Consider the following 21,200-nt stretch of genomic DNA (forward strand, 5'->3'; position numbering starts at 1 on the left):
AACATCCTGTTTGTTTAGCTTTACTTAACTGTGATGATTAATGCCAACATAAAGATATTTCATTATACTGACTTAACTCACTTGTGTAAATTTAACTTGATTGTTGGACATCCATTACTCAACTGCATTTAGCAATACCAACTAAACTGTACTTTCTATAGTACTTTGGTTCAGTGATTTATTACTAATGAAACACATTATACTGTACTCCATGACTGTGTTGTAATGGTACCTTGCTCTACTGAAGACTGGCGATACCTTGCTATGGCCCAGGCCACCCAACATCCTAGGTTCACGCTCAGAGAGGAAACAAATAATCATTTTCTTCCCGTATGACACAAAACTGCAAAACCAAAATGCTGTGTGTTTTATCTTTGGATCAATGTCTCAATTAAGATTTTCTAAACTAACAACTAATTCTAAATCAATTCAATACACCAAAACTATTTTTTAAATATTGTGTCACAAGAACCGACAGACTCCATGCAGCAGTTAACCCTGAACCCAACAAGCCACAGTGGTTGTTGGATAGAGTGTCTGTGGGGGTCTATTTTATTTCCTCCTGTCTTTAAAAAAACAAACCAACCCTAGAACATAAGTTCACCTCTTATCTACATCTTTGGTCAGGTAAAGCACAGATCAGCACCAGGCTGAATCTGTAAAGCATGTCGCGTTCTGACCACATCTCACTGGTTGATATATATTCTCCTGACACAATATCCAGCAATATTACAGCCTAGGTTATGCTAGTGAAACCTGACTGCAACAGAAGTTTATGAATTGAACGCGCCAGGGTGGAAACACTGTGTGAATATAGTGAACGTTGGTTGATTCTATTGCCCAAGAGAGACACCATTCTCCTCGGCCTATGAAAGGGTAACGGGGGACACGGTTCCATAACTCTGTAGCAGCCTCTGTCACATCGTGGATGTTGACTGGAATTGATTTTTTTGAGTAAATGTTGTGGAGCCCAGTTTGTACAGTGGCATTCAAAATGGCAGTGAATGCTCCACTGGCAGAGGCTCTGTCCCATTTCAGGGCTGCCTCCTTCAACGTGGCTTCTGAAAGTGGGGTCTTTGGAGGACTGGACTAATTCAACAAAGAATCATTTCCGACAGTACCCAAATGTAAGGCCTCCGCATGCTTCATGCTTGTTGGATGATCGAATCGATCTAGTTCATCTGAATATCATAGGATTTTCAGATCACGAGGGGGGAAACTTTATTTCAGAGGCATAAAGGGAACAGGACAGCCTCACTGCTCTGTTTTTACATATTTGTTCTAGACTTTAAAAGGAGACACCTTCTGAAAATGGGACATAACTACTGTCCATCAGTGACGTTACAGAAGGATCGATGACTGATGGCTTTGAGGTAAATCCATTAATTGAAAACATGAAATCTGTTTAACTAAAGCAAGTAACTAAATGAAGGTCATATTTATTTTAGTTTGAAAGAATCACAGGAGATACTTCTAGACCTAATGTACCTTTTTCTCTAACAGCAGGTTCAACAGACCAGAATGCACTGCAGTCACATTACATATGTTATCTTCTATGTAACTGAAGCAGATCAGCTGATGCAAAGTGGGTGCAGCAAAATAGTAAACTCGTCATTGCAAAATGATGACGGGAATGCACTGATCATCAGAGATCAGCGACACCTAACAGCGTGAGGAAGACCTCCTCGGACACAGTCCCTGTGTTTCAGATTCGTCCCACTCATCTGTTGATCACTGCAGGCATCCTTGGAACTGTGTTACTGCCGCTGATGGTGGCTTCCTCTGTTCCCGAGCTGAGGGACAGGTCAGTCACTAAGTGACACTTCTGTGTTGACCTGAGCAGCGATGCTGGCAGGCTTTACATTCAGGTGGATCTCGTACTGCTGGTCCAGACCCAGGTAGCTGTCGCTCATCAGGTACAGCGTGTAGATACACCTGAAACCGGAAGGTACATGAGTCAGCAGACAGAAATTTATCCCAGTGGTGCTGTAAAATTCTAAAGCCATTTGTTTTTAAACTTGGAACAGCTAAAACTCAGGAAGTCAAGGGCAAACCTGCCTTGTAGCTGCTCAGGTCATTTCTGGCAGTTTCTGGCAATGCAGTAATCTGAAGTTTCTGTTTTGACCCATGACTATATTTTCACAGTATAAAATGGTCTTTCTTTCTGTATGGTTACAGTCTGGTGATATTCTGTAGTTTTCTTATAGTCAGCAAAGCCTGACGTATCGTCTTCCTCTGTGCCATAGAGCTACATTGTTGTCCAAAAACTATTAAAAACCACAAACACACACACTGTAGTTTATTCTGACTCAATCCCACACACACAGTCCTGCTGCTGAAAATAGTCCCCAACAAACGTACCATTTCTTTCTGTTCGACTAATGTTTGTTAGAAAATACAGTTTCTAAGATTTATATGTTCAGTAGGAAACAATGGGCTTAAGACTCGGAGCCACAGACAGAAAGTATTGAGAGAAGGACAAACACATTGTTTTCATGGGGTTTGGTCACTTCCCACAGTCTAGTTTCCATTATAATGAGGTAGGGAATCTAAAACTATGAAACAATCATCTATGTTCTGGTGAAATGGCTGGTCTATAATGGCCTGTTGTCAGGCGAATGATGCAGTTCGCCTAGTCTGACCTGAAACTAACCTACTGAGGAGTTTCCTTTCAAACACTGCGTATGGAGTGTACGGGGAAAGCTTGTACGACTGCTTACTTTCCAGTCTTCTCCGGTGTGTAGAAGGCCACAGACACAGCTGTGTGGTTGCGCACGTATCCGGTCCGTTTGACAGCCAGCAGCTCCCTGTGATCCACCTCTCCCAGGACTAGGAACCAGCCTTCATCCTTCACCTTGGAAAACCTGGGAGCCTGGGCCTTACTGTCCTGCTTCCTCTGAAACAGCAGACACACTGTAAAGTATCACGGTGATACACAGGCTTACATACTCACTATATAAAGTTTATTTGATTATTAGATCTCAGTTGAAGTGCCTTTACGTTTACAGCTGTAAGACAAGATAAACTTTATTAATACCTGACAGGGAAGACTGTATTATGCTAGACAACATACCACAGCTGATAAAGCAATCGTACTGATCATAAAGTGAGTTTGTGATGCATACACATGTGTGGTGTGTCCATTTAAAGTAACAGACCAAAGAGCCACAACACATTTCTTATTTTCAATAACTTTTTGACCCTTTCACTACAGAAAAGGTAACTGAGCCCTTTAAACATCCACACCATCTGAGGATCTTCCTCAGACAGAACTGCATCTGTACCCAACATGCAAAGCAGCCGTACGCAGCAGTGTATGGAGCAGCATTACTTAAGGTCCCTGGTAAACGACTGGTCAGCCATGCAAGTGTGTGTGTTCACCAAAGTTGAGTCCACAGGCTCGAGGTTAAACAACTCTTGTTCCCAGTCTGTCAAACAGAGTTTGGGTTCTAAGTAGTCCTTAGTGTTCCTGCATAGACTAAGCACTGAACGTAATGTAACAGACTGCAGCCACTTATTCGTAATGTCTGATCTAATATATGCTCGTAGTATTTGTTTTGGTTAAATGTTGTGTTTTTGTTATGTGTGTGTACATTATGGGGCGCATGACAAATTTCTGATGATAAAGTGAAATCAAATCAATTGTACTTTTACTTTGCTGCTGTGAGTGAAACAACTGATCACAGTGGCTCCATTCAAATATATATAATCAAAATTTGGTCCAAAGTTATTTTGCTGTTATACATGCGTATCAGTTCTAGCATTAAGCTCAAAGCACAACTGTGACTAACAAATTCCTGCTAAAGCTAACAGATGACAGCGGAGTCTGATGAATGTTGAACTAAGCCTGATAACGTAGAGCTGATCTAAGATCTAGGAACAGCAAAGCTGCCTCTGGTTTGCAGCCATGTTCAGGTTTGTAATGAGCCGTCTGTCTGGGAGGCAGAGCATTAAACATATCGCAAAGCCCATCCTACACGGCACCTAACCGGGAAGCTACAGAGTGAGTCACAGTCGCAAAGTATTTATTTGGAGTCATGTTTGTGTCGTAGGGCTGTTGTGATATATTGAAATACTGCACTATTCGCAAACCAACTGCAACAAGCTATGTTCATACCTTCTTGCTTTACACTTTACTATGTGTGTTAAATAAATCTATCAATGTTTAAGAAATTCGACAAGCAACATGAGGGCCGTAACAGTAACGGTTCAAGAGCAAGGATGGACCACCACGTGCTGCCATGTTTTTTATGCTGTTTTACTGTTTATTTTGCAGGTTAGCTAACTTTAGCAGGCTGGGCGACACTGGACTAATGTTGAAATATTGAAGGACAGTCCAAAGAAACTGTGTGAACATTAAGCCTCATTTGAAGCGCGCTAAATACCGAGCGCAGTAGGTTGTTTGCCTGTAAAACTTGTTTTTCATGTTGCTTTTTGCAAATCTTTGGCTAAACAGAAGCACATTCTGCTCCGCACCGGTGCGTGGGTGTGTTGTTGCTGTTTGTACAGAAATGGCAATAATACGGCATACCGCGCTGATGAGCCACAGTAGATCATTACTTCACTGCGACAGCCCTAGATGAATGTCTAATATTCACTCTCCTGTTAGCTCTGTTCAAAAAACACCTGGCTCTCTAGCTGCAGAAGGCTCCACTATGTTCACCAGCTAGTCTCTAACTGTGTGTCTGCTGTTTGGAGCGGAGGAGGTCGTGTGCAGGGGGTTTATCAGAGCCTGGTCTCTGGAAACAGCAGCCTGCTGTTGCTGGAAACATGGACGATGACAGTGCACAGACGGAACTAATACCCTAAAGACAAGAAACATGTGAGTTCAAAACAATGAGCTGAAACTCACTAAAAAGCTCCGTAGAGCTAAGGGGAACTGCAGTCGGGTGATAGCGACACATTACATGTAGTCATGCATGCAGTGCAGCTTTACGGGTTAATCAATATTTACAAAGATCTTCCTATTTGGTGTGTAACTATGCAGATAAATATGTTTTCCACTAATACACATTTCACACAGTTGTATCTTGTCAACAGAGTTTCTAATGACACATTCCAATGACTTGATAGAAAGTAGTTTTGGCATCGAGCGTACTGACCCTCTGCTGGCCCAGGTTGATGCGTCTCAGTGACACCTGCAGGACGTACTCCTGGTCAGCGTGGACATCCAGCCAGCTGCTCTCCTCCCTCAGGTTAGGTCCTGCTACAGGCAGGGGACGCTCCGTCTGCTCCTGGCTGTCCTCCCACCAGCCCTTCACACTCATCTCAACCTCCAGCACGGGGAGATGACTCAGGAAGGACCATGCCTGACGAGGGACAAAGAAGACGGTGACAAGAGGGAGAGGACTGATTAGGAGGAGGGAGACTGTATCTATTATGCTGTTCCACATCTAACCAATCACTTGATCATAGAGGGCTATTCAACTTTTCTTTTAGTCTAGGACAAGGCTTACTCACGTCTCAAATCAAGGATAATTTTAGTGAGATCTGCTAAAAAGCTCTGTCTGGAGGAAAAGACAGCTACAGCTCAATATCCTTTTGGAGGACAACATTATTTGTACCCGTTTCACAACTGAAATTCCTTTTGCTGAAAAGTATTCCAGCATTATTTAAATAAATGAATGTGAAAATCACTTTCACCTGTCTGTGTGCCGGTGGAGGCTCTTAATATAGGAGCTGGAGCACAGGCTTATTCAATCTTATCCACTGTCACCATTATTATGTGTGCATACTCCTACTGCTTTCATTGGACCCTGCATTACTTTGAAGTTTGTAGACGGCTTATGAATCATCCGGTGTAGTAAGTGGACTTTAAAATGATGCTACTAACTGTCTTCTTTCTCTTCCCTCTCTGCTATGAAATGAGTTCACCTGCTGAGGACAGCCTGGTGTGCCTGACTTATGTCCTATCTGTTGTGGCGCTGATTCCACGGGTCCTATAATTCAGATGAATCCCTGGTTCTACCATGAACAACAAAGGGTCCTCCTATGGGGACAAGCCGAAGAACACTTTATGGTTCTAGTTAGCACCTGTTCTTCTAAGAGTGTACTAGACACTAGACCTGTGGCAACAGAATGGGACCCTACCCGTGTCAATTAGGCCGTATAAAATTTGCACCCGTACCTTGGTCGATCGTGGTTCTTAGGAACTTCTGAAGACGTTCTTCAAATGTTCACTCCAGACGCAAGACTCAAGTATTGGAGCTATGTATATATATTTATATATTTATATATATATATTTTGTATTTCTCATAAAAATCTGCTTCTTTTTAGTTGTTCAGTTCTGGTCCATTTTGTGTTCACACTACCTTATTATCACAAACCAACCAGGAGGTGTAAACGTGAAGTCACACTGACTCACAGGTAACTTACTGTATGTATTAGACAGTTTTAGTGACTTCATCATGTGTCGTCATGGACCCACATGGGAAAAATCTAATTCTGGTGACTGACAGCAAGTCATACTGCACTTTACTGAACCACGTGTGTTTATTTAGCTTCTCAGTCACAGAGAACCAACAGATCCACAGACAGCAGCCGAGACGCCAACCGGACAGCGAACTCCGTTTCATTGTCAAACATATCAGAGAAAATTCCCCCAATCACGTGCTCACAGGCATATGAGTTACCAAGGTTACCAAATAATGGTGGAATCACGATGCTGGCTCAACACTGTGATGTCTGTCAGCCACGACATCACAATGGCCTCATCTATCAGCCCAAAGCTACTTTGACCCAAACCAAACCCAGTTCACTTCACCCGGATCTGCAATTATGCAACTAATTCTTAATCATATGGCTCAAATTAACTATACATTGTTATTCTTTATAAAGTATGTTTTCCATCCTTTTCTGTTCATCTCGTTTTTTTCTTATTTATTTAAAAGTGGTGCTCAGAAAGGAAGTGCAGAATTCTGAGAATAAAAAGCACAGAGTGTGAAAGAAAACTGGTGGAAGGTGTGTGTGTGTGTGTGTGTGTGTGTGTGCATGTGTGCATGGCAGCGTATTGAGAGCTAGGAGGAGAAAAGCCTCTCTGATTCACCCGGCAAAAGCTATTTATGTGAGGATTACTCTCCCTGAGCCAGTCAGACAGAAACGCTGCTGCACATCTAATTATTTAATTAGAGAGGCCGCCACACTGTGGGAGGGGGTAAGGGCGGTGGGGGTGTAAAGGTGGGGAAGGAGGAAATCGGGGACACTGATTGGGTGAAGACACAGGGCCTGCCGTCGTGCCCGGACACTCTCATTACTGCTGCAATTAGCACTTAAATTGGAGCTGTAAACCCTATCAATGGAGCTGTAATTGGGGATCCTGGAGGTACCTGGGACCACAGTGGCAAGACTGCCAATGGCACGTCACTGATAATGGTGTGTGTGTGTGAGATAGGATGTAATCTGCATGCATTAAATGTGGGAATAGGCCCATTCTGAAGATACTTTTGTAAAGCAAGTACAGTATTCAAGTAATATAATAATGTTTTCTTACCTGGGCAATGTGACTTGATTGAAACTCCTGGCTGACGATAGCAGCGAAAACACTTTCCTTTCCATTGCAAGCAGCAATCAGCTCAGGAAGTCCTTCGATTGGCCCGTTGAAACCTCCCACACTGCTTCTTCCCTTCCTGTTTGTCCATTTCCTGTGGAATGATTGGAAGAGAGTGAAGTGAGAGATGCTCGGCCATGAGGCAGCATCACAACAAGTCCCACCCCACACTTCCTGCTGTCTTTCACCACAGGGAAATCATTTTTATTGATTTTGTACAAAATTATTCGACACTGTTGGATGCAGCCCTGGAAATTCATATGGTGCCTGCGTGGAAACACTACTCCAGTAATATTTATATGTGTCTGACTGCATGTGTGTGCATATGTGCCGCATGTACAAGGCTGAGTCCTTACTGCAGCGGCGTGGTTCGAATCCAGCCTAAAGCCCCATTTCTCTCCCTCATTTCCTCTCGCTATCCACTGTTCTCTCAAATAAAGGCAAAACATTGCCCAAAGACATTCTTAGATAACACACCTAGGATTAATTAAGAGACCAAGAGACTTAAGAGACTTCTTTGATGTTAGATTATACGCCGTTTAACTTGTGAAAGTGGAGCTGGACACGCCCTGAATGCACTTTTGCCATGCACTTTAAACCATGTGCTATAGATCCTTTAATAGGGGCCCTAGAATACTGTAGATGACATGGGATGAAGAAGAAGACATCAATACAAGGTGAGATGTAATTTGATTCTAAGCACAGCTGGTGGAACAACACGGTAGACTATCCAGCTCCTAGAGCTAGCCGCAAATGACTGTTCAGACAGTATAGCTGTGGTGAAGTGGTGTCGTTTACCTGAACAGATGGAGGTCTTGATGTTCTACATGTGGCAGCGTCAGTAATGAGGAGTCGTGCAGCCAGCGGCCCTGGACGATCATCTGCACCAGGTTGCATATACTGATGGCTGTAACTAGCCAACCTTCATTGGCAGCGAAGTCTAGCATTGCCTGAGGAGAAGAAACAGAAGAAAGAATAAAATGAAAGATCACGATTTTTATGCCATCTCAGCCTCAGTCATCCAGCAGGGTTTAAACTGAATTTGTTCAGCCACTTTTAGAGTTGCTCCATGTTTACCATAGAGTTCTGCCCAGGTCATTATGTTGTGTAAAGCTTCAGGCTTGGGTTGGGTTTGTTTTTTTCAGTTATTTATCAGTAAATATTGCTCTTACTCTTTCTGACTGTGACAATCATCAAGTCCATGAACATCGTGTGTTGCAATTAGATATAAAATGCCAAAGAGATACAGCTGTAAGTACAGCTCACAGATGAGACCAGACCTGAGACCTCTGAGACTAGGCGACACAGCTAATCTGACAGCTTCCTCCATTTAGAGCACAGATCCCTCAAAGGTTAGCACTGCTGAGATTGCAATAACAGTTGGGCAGAACCCGTTGTGGTCAATTGTCAGGTCTTTAAAGACACAGGCACGGGCTGGGTTTGGGTCTCCGGTTTGAACCCACACACAAAACAAATTCTAAAATCCCTGGGAACAACCCTGTTCCATAAAGTGATAAATCCAAACCTGAGTGTAACACCACGGCAAGTGGCACCTTTTCAAACACCTTCACAACTGCCTTATTCACACACAGTCAGTGCTAACTTCAGGAAGGAAGTTTTAATACTGTGCTAGGTTGCACATCACAAAGCAGCATTGCAAAACTCACAAATAGCGTATGTAGATGCAGAGGCTGGAAGCTCCTTCAAACTTTGCTACACTTTTTGTTTTAATCTTTTTTCTATTTTTTATTGCTGAAACATCTTTGAATGATGTCTGTTGGTTAAAGGGCTAAGCCAAAATTCTTCAATTCGACTGAATCGGGAGATTCTGACGATGGCAACAGCTGCGCTTGCAGATGATGCGGCCTGTAGGTTCTTCAAAATCCACTTCATTTTTGGTGCTCTGATCGCCCCAGAGGAGAGGAAAGAGAGCCGGTATAGGAGCCCAGCTTGGACTTGAGGCGGGTCCTGACTGAGGTCTGGACGAAATGGGACTCAAGCAACAGGAATCAGACTGTTCCATCGATGATGCTTGAACGCAGTAAAAAAGGACATTTTTTTTATGGGAAGATGAAACCATATTATCATCACTATCTTGTAGCTGATGTTTACAAAAAGGCACAACAGAATTATTTCTTGGGTGTACTTTATGTGAATGCATAAAATAAATAACTGTATATATTGTTTTATAAGTACTATGTGTGTAGCCTGAAGGGACAACAAACTTTAATTTTGTTGTACAGCTTTGTGTTTTATAATGACAAATAAAATACCTTGCTAAGGTGCTGGAAGCTTGATAATGTATAAACTGCTTGTAGGTCGTGCAACACAGCTAATATGATGTTCTCTGGGTGATTAAAACTGCTCAGAAGATCATTGGTACCCATCCCCCAAGCATCAGTGACAGCGGTGAGGTGCCTACGCAGAGCCCAATGGATCCTAAAGGATAGTACCCACCCTTCTGGGAAGAGATACAGAGGTATCTGCTGCTGTACCACCAGATCGCAGAGTGACTTATTATTCAACACCCACCCAGTGTACATAATTTTTATAATAATATATTTGCGAGTTGCATAAAATAAACTACTTCACTCCGCTAAGCCCCACCCAGCAAACCCACAACCAGCAACTGCTTGCCCTGTGAAGCCACAGCCTGCATAGTGCTCTCCTCGCCAGGACCCCGGTCCCTCTTGCCGCGACCCCGTCTTCTCAAAGACGCCCATTCGACACTTCGCGGCCGGGGGAAGAGGCAGCTGCAACAACGTCTAACAGCAGAATGAGAGGCTAGTACACCGCTGCCCCCTGTCAAAAGGTATTCCCCACTGTAAATAAAGCAAGGTGACAATGAGCACTTGCTGAGAGGGAGAGCAGGAAACAAAGTGTGTTAGATCATAAACTCAAAGTTTCTGGCAAAGTGGTTTAGTTTTTCTTGCCTGAGCAATAGGTGAGATTTAGAAACCTCGACCTTTTGGCTGAAGGGGGTCTGACATTTATCATTTATGTGGAATGAGGAACTTGAAGAAGAAGAGGGACAAGAAGAAGCAGAGGAAATACAAATACACTGAGCATGCCAATTTCTAGCCAGCCTACTACAGCCTGCGAATCTCCCTTCACCATCCACGAGGTTTGAGGTTGCTGAACTCAGCTGCTCTCCAACAAACTTCATTAATCTAAAAGTAATTTCCTGAGAGTAACTATGGCTAAAAACTACTGTGGGTGCACAGATGAGGCCTGGCAAAGGTATTCAATATGCTAATGCAGTCCAAATTAAGAGTGATTTCCATTTCACAGTAGCTGCTTGAGCAAACTGATGACAGAATATGGCTGAAGTCACAGCAGCGCTTCGGTCCAACAGCAACAGGCTTAACTGATGAGAATCACAGCATGTTAACCCACATGAAGGGGAATCAGCGTCCAGAGAGGGGACATTTGAAAGGAAAAGTGGGATACTGTTTGAGTACAGAAGGAAAACGTTTTAATTACTCAGACAGGGCAGAAACAACTATGGTGTTCACCGGTAATTTCATTGCCAGGGATGTTGAAGATCTTTTTGAGATGTGACATGTTTTGCTTCTCTTTTTAACTATGACTGCTTGTTAGCCGGTGGAGCACATGTGTTGGTGTTCTTTTTCTTTTTAGCTCCACCACCGGATTGGGTCTAATTAACTTCAGGTCCAACTTGGACTGTCTTTGGGTTCCTTTCAAACTGGTTCTCTTTTTTTTTTGAACATTAATTTATGCATGTCGGGTTTAGGCGGGTTTTCCAAGGGTTTGTTTTGGATCAGGTGTGGGAAAACCTCCACCTCTGTGGTCTCTGTGAGGGACCTGCTGTGTTGCCCTTCACTTATTAACTTCCTCTAGCTCTAACATCTTTTATGCTGTTTTTGTATTTACATGCTAGTTTCTGGAAAACTACAACTTTAAAGATTACAGACTGTGACAAAACAAAAGTCTGCTTTTCCACTTTTCTAATGTGGGCTTTAAAGAAAGGTCCATCCTGGTCTATGGGGGACAGATTATGCAGCACTTCTTTGTTTCTCTTCCACAGCCTGATATTGAAGAGCTTACTGTCCAGGGACCAGACGTTTTACTAGAGCATGCTGGGCAGCGGAGGCCAGTTTTCCAGCCATCTAGGATGCCAGCCTTCCTGCTTTATCTCCAGTGATGCTTCCATGGATGAGCAAGCTGCATTAATGAAGCATCAAAACTGAGAAAGATCTGTTTTTTTATCAGCCATATGTGGCTGGTGACATCCAGTACAAAGAAACCTCAATAAGCAAAACACAAGTAAGCCATCTAAAATCCAATGTAAACACGTTGAAATAGTAAGTAAGGCAAAACCACATCACAGTTAGCTCACCGGCTAATATTCAAAGATTTTGCGACGTTGTTTATAAGAATGTATATAAAAATATAGTTATGTACAGACAGTTTCTCAGCTGTTTCAGGAAAATGTAATATCTAGTATATTGTTGCATTATCTATAACATCCTGAGGGGCGAGTTCTGTAGCTAAAGTCATTGTAAGATTCTGGGCGTTGTGACATGGCTCATTGCCTTGTTGGAAGTATTTATTTGAAAAAGGGGCAGCTTGTTAGGAGAATCGATACCTATCTATTAACATGTTGTCCAGGGACAGCAACGGTCTGTCAGAGCGTCGCAATCCCTTTATGTGCACTGTAAGAATCAATAAAAATATACATTCATTCAATAAAAACAACCATAAAGAAACTGAAGGCCAGAACCATTTCAGTAAACGGTAGCAGCAGGACAGCAGAGAAGTAACCACATCCATGAGCCATGCAATATCACTGCCAGATACACAGCATGGAAAATCACAAGCACATGTACATATGGACACACACAAACAACCATCCGAGCTGTGGACAATGGCTTACAGACGTCAAGACATGGTCCTAACTTCAAACAGTGCATCCAAAGAAACTGAATAAACACCAGCTAGCACATCACACCTTAGATGCAAAACAACCTGCATGGGCAATCTTTGATAAAAAAAAAAAGTTAGATTGACTCTGATAACTTGACCAGGTGCTACATTTTCTTGTTGTCAGAAAATCTTACCATATGAACACTGAGTAGCAGACCCATTGTGGCTGCCAGACAATGAGCAACCTGGGTGTTAGATCTAACCTCTGAGTATCATGTTATTTATGAGATGGATCAGCAAGTTCAACTACAAATCACCTGCAACATCCCTCTTATTCTCTGCTTCATCTATAGCACCGCACCGCTCCCAAGATGTGCTTACTCTTCACATGAAGTCCATTATTCAAGTCTATTCGTTATGTATTCCTCTCTGACCTTTCTACATGATGCTGCTATCATCAGAGGACTCAGCTGTTATTTCAACTGAAAGTTAAGTGTTTATGCTTCTAAACATGTTTTACTATTCTGTTAAAACCCTTTAGGTTTGAACATATAGTGGAACTTTTATGATGACAAAATCTAAAGTGTATTACTGAACTCCAGGAGTGTTGAATTAACACATTTATAAAATAACTAGTGCAACTGTGTGAGCAACGCATTAATCAGCTTAGTCTGTTCCTGCTTTTATCAGCACCTGGGAAGAGATTCTTCTTAATGATCAAACTTAGGAAAAGTTTTAAGTTCATATTTAGACAAATACAATTATCTCAGTCTAACTCAAAATAATTAAATATGTTTCTAAACCACTGAAATAACAGATAATGGAATTAAAGTTAATTAATTCCAGCTGATATAATCTGCTGCAAACAGCGTGTGTCATTTTAACTGGTGACAGTGATGGTCAGAAACCTGCTACCTGAATATTTTATACATTTCAGTAAATTTAGGTATTTTGACAAATATAGGATATAAAAACATGCAAAATAATAGTATTAATAAAAAATATGTTTGCTTACCTTGGATACTGATTTTACTTGCAGTGATCCCATAATGCCTTGACACAGCAGTTAAGCTTTCTAACATATTGAGCCAAGCAGTTTAGTGCAAGGCCACAGCTCAGTTTTGCCCCTGCTGGCAGGCAGAATCTATCACAAATATTATCTATCACAGAAGAAATGCACATGGCACTACATGGCCTGGCCAGAGTGTGCCATACTGGAGCAGTGGAGAAAGGTCACTTGGGGCAAACCTACTACCTGGAAAAGTAACTTTGATCTACAGCTATTGAACAACTGTTCCTAAAGCCTGAATCACAAGTGCTTGTCTGTGTGTTAAGGTGATATATGATATAGGTATGGTACCTCATAGGTTTGTGAATCAGTGTTGCAGCTGTGTATCCTACCTGGCAGATTCGGATAGCGTTGTCCAGCACCGTCTTGGTATCGGTGGTGTAGTCGCTGCACGGCAGCTGGGCGTGGCTGAAGTGGGCCTGCAGCAGCAGGTGGGCCTTGGTGTGGGCGCTGTCATAGGAGTGGGGATTGACCTGCAGCGGGAGCTGCTGAGCGAGCTGGCTGTTCAGCTGGTCCTCGTTGTGTCTGACTGGCAGCTCCGCGTACTCCTCTGCATCCTGAGAGACGGAGATCAAAAGTGAAACAGGGCGTCTAAGGGTGCTTTCACACCTGCCTCATTTAGTTCGGATGAATATCACTAGAGTTTGTTTTCCGCCTTGGTGCGGTTTGTTTGGGCAGATGTGAATGCTGCAATCGAACTCGGGTGCGCACCAAAAGCAGACCGGTGCGCTTTCAAACGAACCAACCGCAGGATTTTATGATAGCAGAGATGTGATCTGAGCATTATTTCCAAAGTTAAACCACTAATAAATCCATCTGCTGAATGTGTTTCACAAACTTGATCTGTATAAGCCATAGGCTATGTTTATGAAAATCGTTTGGTAAGGTATAGCCTACTTGTCGCAAGTATTTTCCCTGATTAAAATAGGTCACAAGCTGTTAAAAAAGGCGTGCCAGTAGTAGGCTACCCCCTTTACCTTGTCATTTCATTAAGTCCATAAAACATTTGTGACAGCAACCCCACAGCTTACTATGGGCTGATGGCCAATTATTAACATGCTCTGTGGTCGATCTGCGGTCTAAAATTACTAATCAAGGTTCTAATAATATAATAAGTTATTTCGTGAACTCTTTGCGATACAGATCAGAAGCATTAAAGTGCTGCATAAACTTCTGTCAGTCACCAGAGTTTGATTTCCCACGTGGGTCCTGATGATGCAGGATGACAATCGCCAAAACTGTCCAATCAACAATCAACATTACCTGTAAGCAGTGTTCAGCAAGTTACTCAGAAATTGTAATATATGACTAGTTAATTGTTACTCCTTAAAAAATTTATATTATTACTTATTATTACTGTAATGGTTCAAGGATGGATCACCATGGGCTGTGCGTGACCCGACTTCAAACTCTGAAGCTGTAAGTTGCCGTGTTTTGTGTTGTTGCCTCATGGTCTTGCTCAGACCATAAAGCTGCTGTTAGCGGCTCGCTGTGCAGTGAGGTGACAGATACTCTTACTCTGCTGTATGGCACCAAATTACTTTATTGATGAAAAATGCGATAATACCGCATACATGGCCCAACATATTGCCTCGGTGGAAATTACTTCACCGCCACAGGCCTTTAGTTAAGTAACAGTATTACTTTCCGGTGTTTCCCACAGAATGAGCGAGGAGGTGCTGCACTAATATATGCTCCTCAATCAAATATGATTTTAAATATGCCAAGTAAAAAATTTAGAAAATCAATATGTGGCGGTGAGCGTTGATAATAATCCAAATTATAGGCTACTTATGGGAAACCACCAAAATCTACCAAAATCCTGCACACCTGCTTATAAAAATCTACCTTGGTGTAGATGGGATGATATTTTGAAGTACATTTCAGAGAATGTCTAACACTGAATGAGAAAGATAAAGTGAAACACACCGGGTCACTGGGAAAGTAAGCTGACATCAATGCTCCATCAACGTCCTCTTTGTGCCGAGGCTGTGTGTTGGGCCTTGTTTGTGGTTGTTATACAGAGATGCATGGACACGCATGGCTCCTCTCCTCTAATTCACTCCAGTTCAACTTCGGCTAATGTAGTCCCATCAACAGGCTGTGCTGGAGGCATCTGTCACAGCCTCCCCCCAGCCTGAACTGTTAGGGCTCCATCCATCACTGAGTAAAGCCAGTGTTTCAGAAGCTAGGACCTGAGCGCGGTGGGGGCTACGATGAGGGATAGGAATAACCTCTGAATGATTTATCTTTCAGTGCTGTTGTGTCCGCATATGGATGTGCTGGAGAGAAAGACTATAGATCTTTAAGCAGACATCCTAACCAACAGCTCCACACCGCCTCACACCCTCTGATAGTAACATTTACAGAGACAAAGGAAGGCGAAAGTAAAGGGAGAGACTGCAGCTTTCAATCAGTAGAGAGAAAACAGACAGGGAGGGAGGAAAACACACCTGAGACTTACTGTGGGGGTCAGGTCCAGAGTACAATTACCACAAAAACACATTTGTAGTTTTACAAAATTATGTTTTTGAAAAGAAGAAGGACACACATGCTTTGTGAACTGGCCTAGTTCATTTCTTGAAATGCCTGCTGCTTAATATCAATTATTATTACCACTACCATTACTACTATTTCACACCTCTTGAAGAACTTCCATTGTGCTACTGTGTTCTCTCCCCCCTCCCCAAACTGCTCGAGACAGTTGTCCGTCCGTCCACCCTGAGTCTAGGTTCTGCTCGAGGTTTCTACCTGGAAAAAGGGAGTTTTTCATTGCAATTGTTGGGCCTCTATAAATAATATTACAAAGAGTAGGGTCTAGGTCGGGTCTCTATTAAATAAACGCAATGAAATAACTTCTGTTATGATTTTGCACTTTATAAATAGAACTGAATTGAATTGCTTCAGGTTCCCAGAATCTCAGTCAACATCTCTGATGTTGTGCTCACTGATGTTTGTAAAAACAGCGCATCAGAGACAGTATCAGTTAATGGGGACAACAACCTCCCATATCAGAGTAAGAAAAACTGCAACAGGAAAATGGCCACAACAATGGTAAGCGTTGATGAGAAAGGAGCAGCTGTACAGATCGCTGTAAGTCAACTTTCAGAAAGACCAACTCTTTGATGTGGTATACATTAAGTTAAAGAAAATGGCAATTCAGTCTGATTATCAGGCTACAGGCGTGTGTGTGTGTGTATGTGTGTACATAACTACAGCAAGTAGGGGAGGTCAAAATTGAAGCAGGAAGGGGTTTTTAATGGACATTTAAAGAGGGCAGTATTTTACTAGATGCCTCTGTTTTGTCCTCTAAATACATAAAGTTTGGCTAACTAGCGGTTTTGTTTCCATCCTGTTTATTGCCCTGTCAGACATCTATTCATGGATGCTGCTGGGTTCCCAGAACTCAGAAATTAACTTGGTCAGTACAACTAACCCTCTTTCACCAATGCAGTTGTTTTTCGACGTCACCACCAGGTCAGGTTTCCCTCATTGATCTGGCATGCATATTTGTACATGACAACGCAAGGGACTGTCTTGTCTGTCGCAGTTTGACTTTACTGTACACTGCCATCTTAGGAAGCAGAGGACAAATGCAACAGGAAAGGAAAGGAAGACAAGCTGAGTGGTCGCGTAGTGCTCAGAGTGAAAAACAAGCGTGTAAGGAGGGGGGTGGGAGGTGGTGGTGCAGCGAGCTGTGGGTGTTGCTCATTAGTGGCCACGCTGCAGCAATTAGGGGGAACTGGAGGAGCATGCCAGTGCTTTGTAGCTAATGGAGGGGGAGTGGACAGGGCGGCAGGGTGACTGGCCTATTGTATCACAGCTTGTTGGGGAGGGAGGCAGCCGGGCATGGCATGCTCTTAACTACATGTGTGCAAAGGAGAGGGGTGCTAACTGTCTCATTGTAGCCTCCTCTCCATATGTTAGCATCATTACTGAAGCCGGAGAGTCTGAGCCGTATGGTGAAAATATAGTGAAAGAATTAAAGCTAATTAAGAACTAATGACACACAAGTAATCAAAAATAACTAGTGTGAAATTAGACTTCTTAACAGCCATGTTGTATTTTTTTTCACAACTAATTTAAAAAATGCTGTCTTGATAAATCTGTCGGCCTTCTGTGGTTTATTTTGGGGGTAAGATACTGGAAACACATACACACACGCAGGAAGTGCTCCGTGCTTTGAAGTAACTTTTACTAGTGACCGAAACACCTGCTGTAACACAATTGATCAGTGCACCATCACCACCACAGTACTTTGTGTAATAAGTCTTCAAACAAGACAAAAATGGCAGAAAATCAGAAAATCTGATTTTGGAAGTCAATGGCAGCCTAAAAAGAAGATTTTGTTACAGTGATGAATGGATCATTACAAACAGATACACAGGCCCATTAGCGGCAGTGGCAGAAAGGAGTGTGTCACCATCCCCCTTCAGCGATAGGTGTGAAAACACCATGTCTTGTGTTAACCCCACCAATCAGAAGCCAGAGTGTGAATGACCTTGCGCTGGGGCGCACAAGGACAATCAGTAAAAGGGAGAGGGCGACAGATCCCACCAAAGCCCAAGAACGAGGAGGGTTAATGAAACTCAGACAAAGGTGCTACTTTGACAGGGGGGAGTAAAGCCTGAACATGAACTAGCACAACTGATGTAACTTGTATTGGCAAATACCAAAAAGAAAAGAATATTACAACGTATGTATTCACTGATAAAAGACTCTGTCTCCCATGTCTTTCAAACAGCAACCTTTTATGTTAGTCGTTATACAGATATACGACTATACAGATCATAATTGCTATAGCTGAAACTGGAGTTTTCAAATAAGGAGGTGATGTATCCACAAGTGGATTAAAAGCCTTAAACCTCATTAGCAGCACTAGAGTTACATTTATTTAGAAGACCACATCACACAGGCAAACCAGTTTTGGTGTTCTTATAGTCTTATGAGTACTACAGATATGCTGCTATGAGTAATCAGGACCTTTCATAGATATCTGCATGTCTTGGCATAAGTGGTAATTTTGCCCATACAGAGGAAAGGTCAGAAAGTCTGCACAATCATGAGGAATAAATCCTCCGTGGATCATCTATGCCCGCAGCAAACTGTACAGCAGTTGTTTTATATATTTGGCTCTAGATGGAACCCTGCGACCCTGTTCGCATGATAAGTGGTTGACAATGGATGGATGGATGGCTCTAGATGGAAGTATTAGTGAAATGGAGTACCCTCCGCATAACTGTCCTCTCTTAAGGCCCAGTCCAGAATGTAAAGAAGTGTCTAAAATTTCAACTTCAGACCACACACACCCACCTTGTTTTGCAGATCCGCACTGAATATGCAGGTTTCAGTATAAAAGGAAAGAAACATAAAAGAATTGTGGCATTGATAAGTTAGACATGAGTGGTGAAACTCACTGTCAGAACGGAGAGCAGCTCTTGGACGGGCAGCTCAGCCCTCAGCCGTTCTTTAAACATGCGAACAGTCGGATGCTTCAGGTAGTAATAGGAAGCGATGCGACCATAAGTCAGTGGCTCAATAGTCCGGTCATCCTGGAGCATTAAAGGAAACAAAAATGTGACAAACTTGTGTTAAACAAATGTGTGTGATTTCACAGAGTACAAACTTACTTAAAAGATAATACACATACACACCTCTTTTATTTCTATGCAGTAAGAGCACTCCAAGTCTCGCAGGCTTCTCTCCACCAGGTTGGACAGGTATTTGTTAATGGACTCGTGGCTGATGTCTTCTAGGCTGTAATAACTAAAAATACAGGATAAAACCTTAGGTAAAAATACAGACGAAGGCTTGCCATTCTGTGGATCCTTTGGATAGGAAGACTATACTGTTGGCAGATGCTGAATACAGATCCGATACCAGCATACAATTAAAATGCTGTATTCCTCAGTGTGTAAGGCCATATCAGGCTTGATCAAGTGCGAAATGCCACCAGACAGTTGGCCCCCTTGTTTTTAGCTTCCTCCATGCTGTGTTAACTTTCCAACCAAAATGTTTGGGTCTGCTGCGCACTGGTATGTTAATAAATTGAATACATCGGCCCCCTTGTTACAACAACAGATTAGCAGTATTGGGCCGATATCCAGTATCACTATTGGATTGGTGCATCCCTAGCTCTTTTATCTTAGATACTCAAAGCACTTCAGAGTGAAGTGAAAAAACTCTTTCAAGTACCACCAATGTGAAGCACCCACCTGGGTGATGCATAGTGGCCATTTTGCAGTGAATATGGTGAACTTTGACATGTGAATTTGCTGCGTTAGCCAATTGCAAACTGTCTTGACATGTGCTGTCCTTTGAGGGAATGGAGAGCCGTAGGGTCCAAACCAAAGGGAGCCATCATAGCCTGTTTTAGCTATCATGGCTATTGTACAAACACATAGCCACTGTGACTGACTAGCGACAACATATTCCTAGCTGACATGCATTTTAATGGTTAGCTCACCAGTGACATTAGTTAACTAACTAGCCCTGAAGGTTTTCACTACATCATCAAGCTGAAATCACCATCTATTTCACAAGGATATTGAATAAACATCATTGGCCACTTCCACAGTGTGAGAAGGAGCTTTTCCCTGTTTTTGAAACAACTATACTAGCTTGAGTACTAGATAGAACATTGAAACATTGAATTTCCCCTTGCAGGATTAATAAAGTACAGAATGTGTTCTTCTAGAAAACGGCATATAAACACCTTAACTATGTTTATGATCTTTTACCATGTGACCAGGCGTGTCTCAATTTAAGTTAAATTCTAGATGTATTAGTAAAACCAAAAATATGACGATAAACAGAGTCCGTGATACTTCACTCACTGACATGAAAGCAAAAGTCGGAACTACTCTAACTACTAACGGAAGGATAAACCAGAAGTGGGTTTGTTGTCACTCAGTGTATACAAATATGAAACACTGATTATGTTAAAAACCCTGAACACTGCCCAAGGGCAGAGTGAAATGACTTGTCTCTACTGTATCTACACATTGTTGCTGGTTAGAATGTTGTATACTCTGTTGTTTGTTAAGAAAAGCCCCAGCTGAAAGAAAAATGGCCAGCCCTTGCCAGCAAATGACTCCCAGGTTAGACTGTTAGTACAGGAAATAAGTCAACCAGTGGCCAAAATGGGTTCCATGCTCGGCCCAGCTAAGTAAGAGTTACCACATGAGGCTCAGCAGAAGTGCAATCTTCATTAACACATAATGCCAATATTTGTGCATGGTGTGTGCGCGTCAAATTAAAGCGAAGGAAACCAGGCATAGTTTCATTAAAGCTGGTAGAAACAGATGCTAAAAACCCTAAAGGTATGTTTGCAAGAGCAAAAATACCAGTGTATGTTTCTAATGCAAGTAATGTAAAATACAGTCGCAGGAAAAAGTATGTGAACCCTGTGGAATTACCTGGATTTCTGCATAAATTGGTCATAAAATGTGACCTGATTTTCATCTAAGTCCCAACAATAGACAAACACAGTAACGCTTAAACTAATACCACACAAACAATTACATGTTTTTTTGTTTTTAGAGAACACACCATGTAAACATTCACAGTGCAGGGTGGAAAAAGTGAACCCTTGGTTTTAATAACAGGTTAACCCTTTTGGCAGCAATAACCTCAACCAAATATTTCCTGTAGTTGCAGATTAGAGCTGAACAACAGTCAGGAGAAATTTTGGATCA

The 21,200-nt window shown here is 42.3% G+C and overlaps 1 protein-coding gene across 1 annotated transcript in view; it reads right to left on the reverse strand.

Moving 5' to 3' along the window:
• Positions 1 to 1,419: 1,419 nt before the first annotated feature.
• The window catches only part of ascc3 (activating signal cointegrator 1 complex subunit 3), a 173,419-nt gene continuing 153,638 nt past the window's right edge, over positions 1,420 to 21,200 (reverse strand). The window contains exons 31-38 of the mRNA XM_046044355.1: positions 19,158 to 19,269; positions 18,921 to 19,055; positions 13,836 to 14,060; positions 8,346 to 8,497; positions 7,491 to 7,641; positions 5,103 to 5,309; positions 2,721 to 2,896; positions 1,420 to 1,935 (exon numbers count right to left, since the gene is read on the reverse strand). Coding sequence (XP_045900311.1) covers positions 1,806 to 1,935; positions 2,721 to 2,896; positions 5,103 to 5,309; positions 7,491 to 7,641; positions 8,346 to 8,497; positions 13,836 to 14,060; positions 18,921 to 19,055; positions 19,158 to 19,269 — 1,288 coding nt within the window. The 3' untranslated portion in view covers positions 1,420 to 1,805. The remainder of the gene's footprint in view (positions 1,936 to 2,720; positions 2,897 to 5,102; positions 5,310 to 7,490; positions 7,642 to 8,345; positions 8,498 to 13,835; positions 14,061 to 18,920; positions 19,056 to 19,157; positions 19,270 to 21,200) is intronic.

The sequence above is a fragment of the Micropterus dolomieu genome, linkage group LG03 (genome assembly GCF_021292245.1).
Source record: "Micropterus dolomieu isolate WLL.071019.BEF.003 ecotype Adirondacks linkage group LG03, ASM2129224v1, whole genome shotgun sequence".
NCBI classification, from domain to species: Eukaryota; Metazoa; Chordata; class Actinopteri; order Centrarchiformes; family Centrarchidae; genus Micropterus; species Micropterus dolomieu.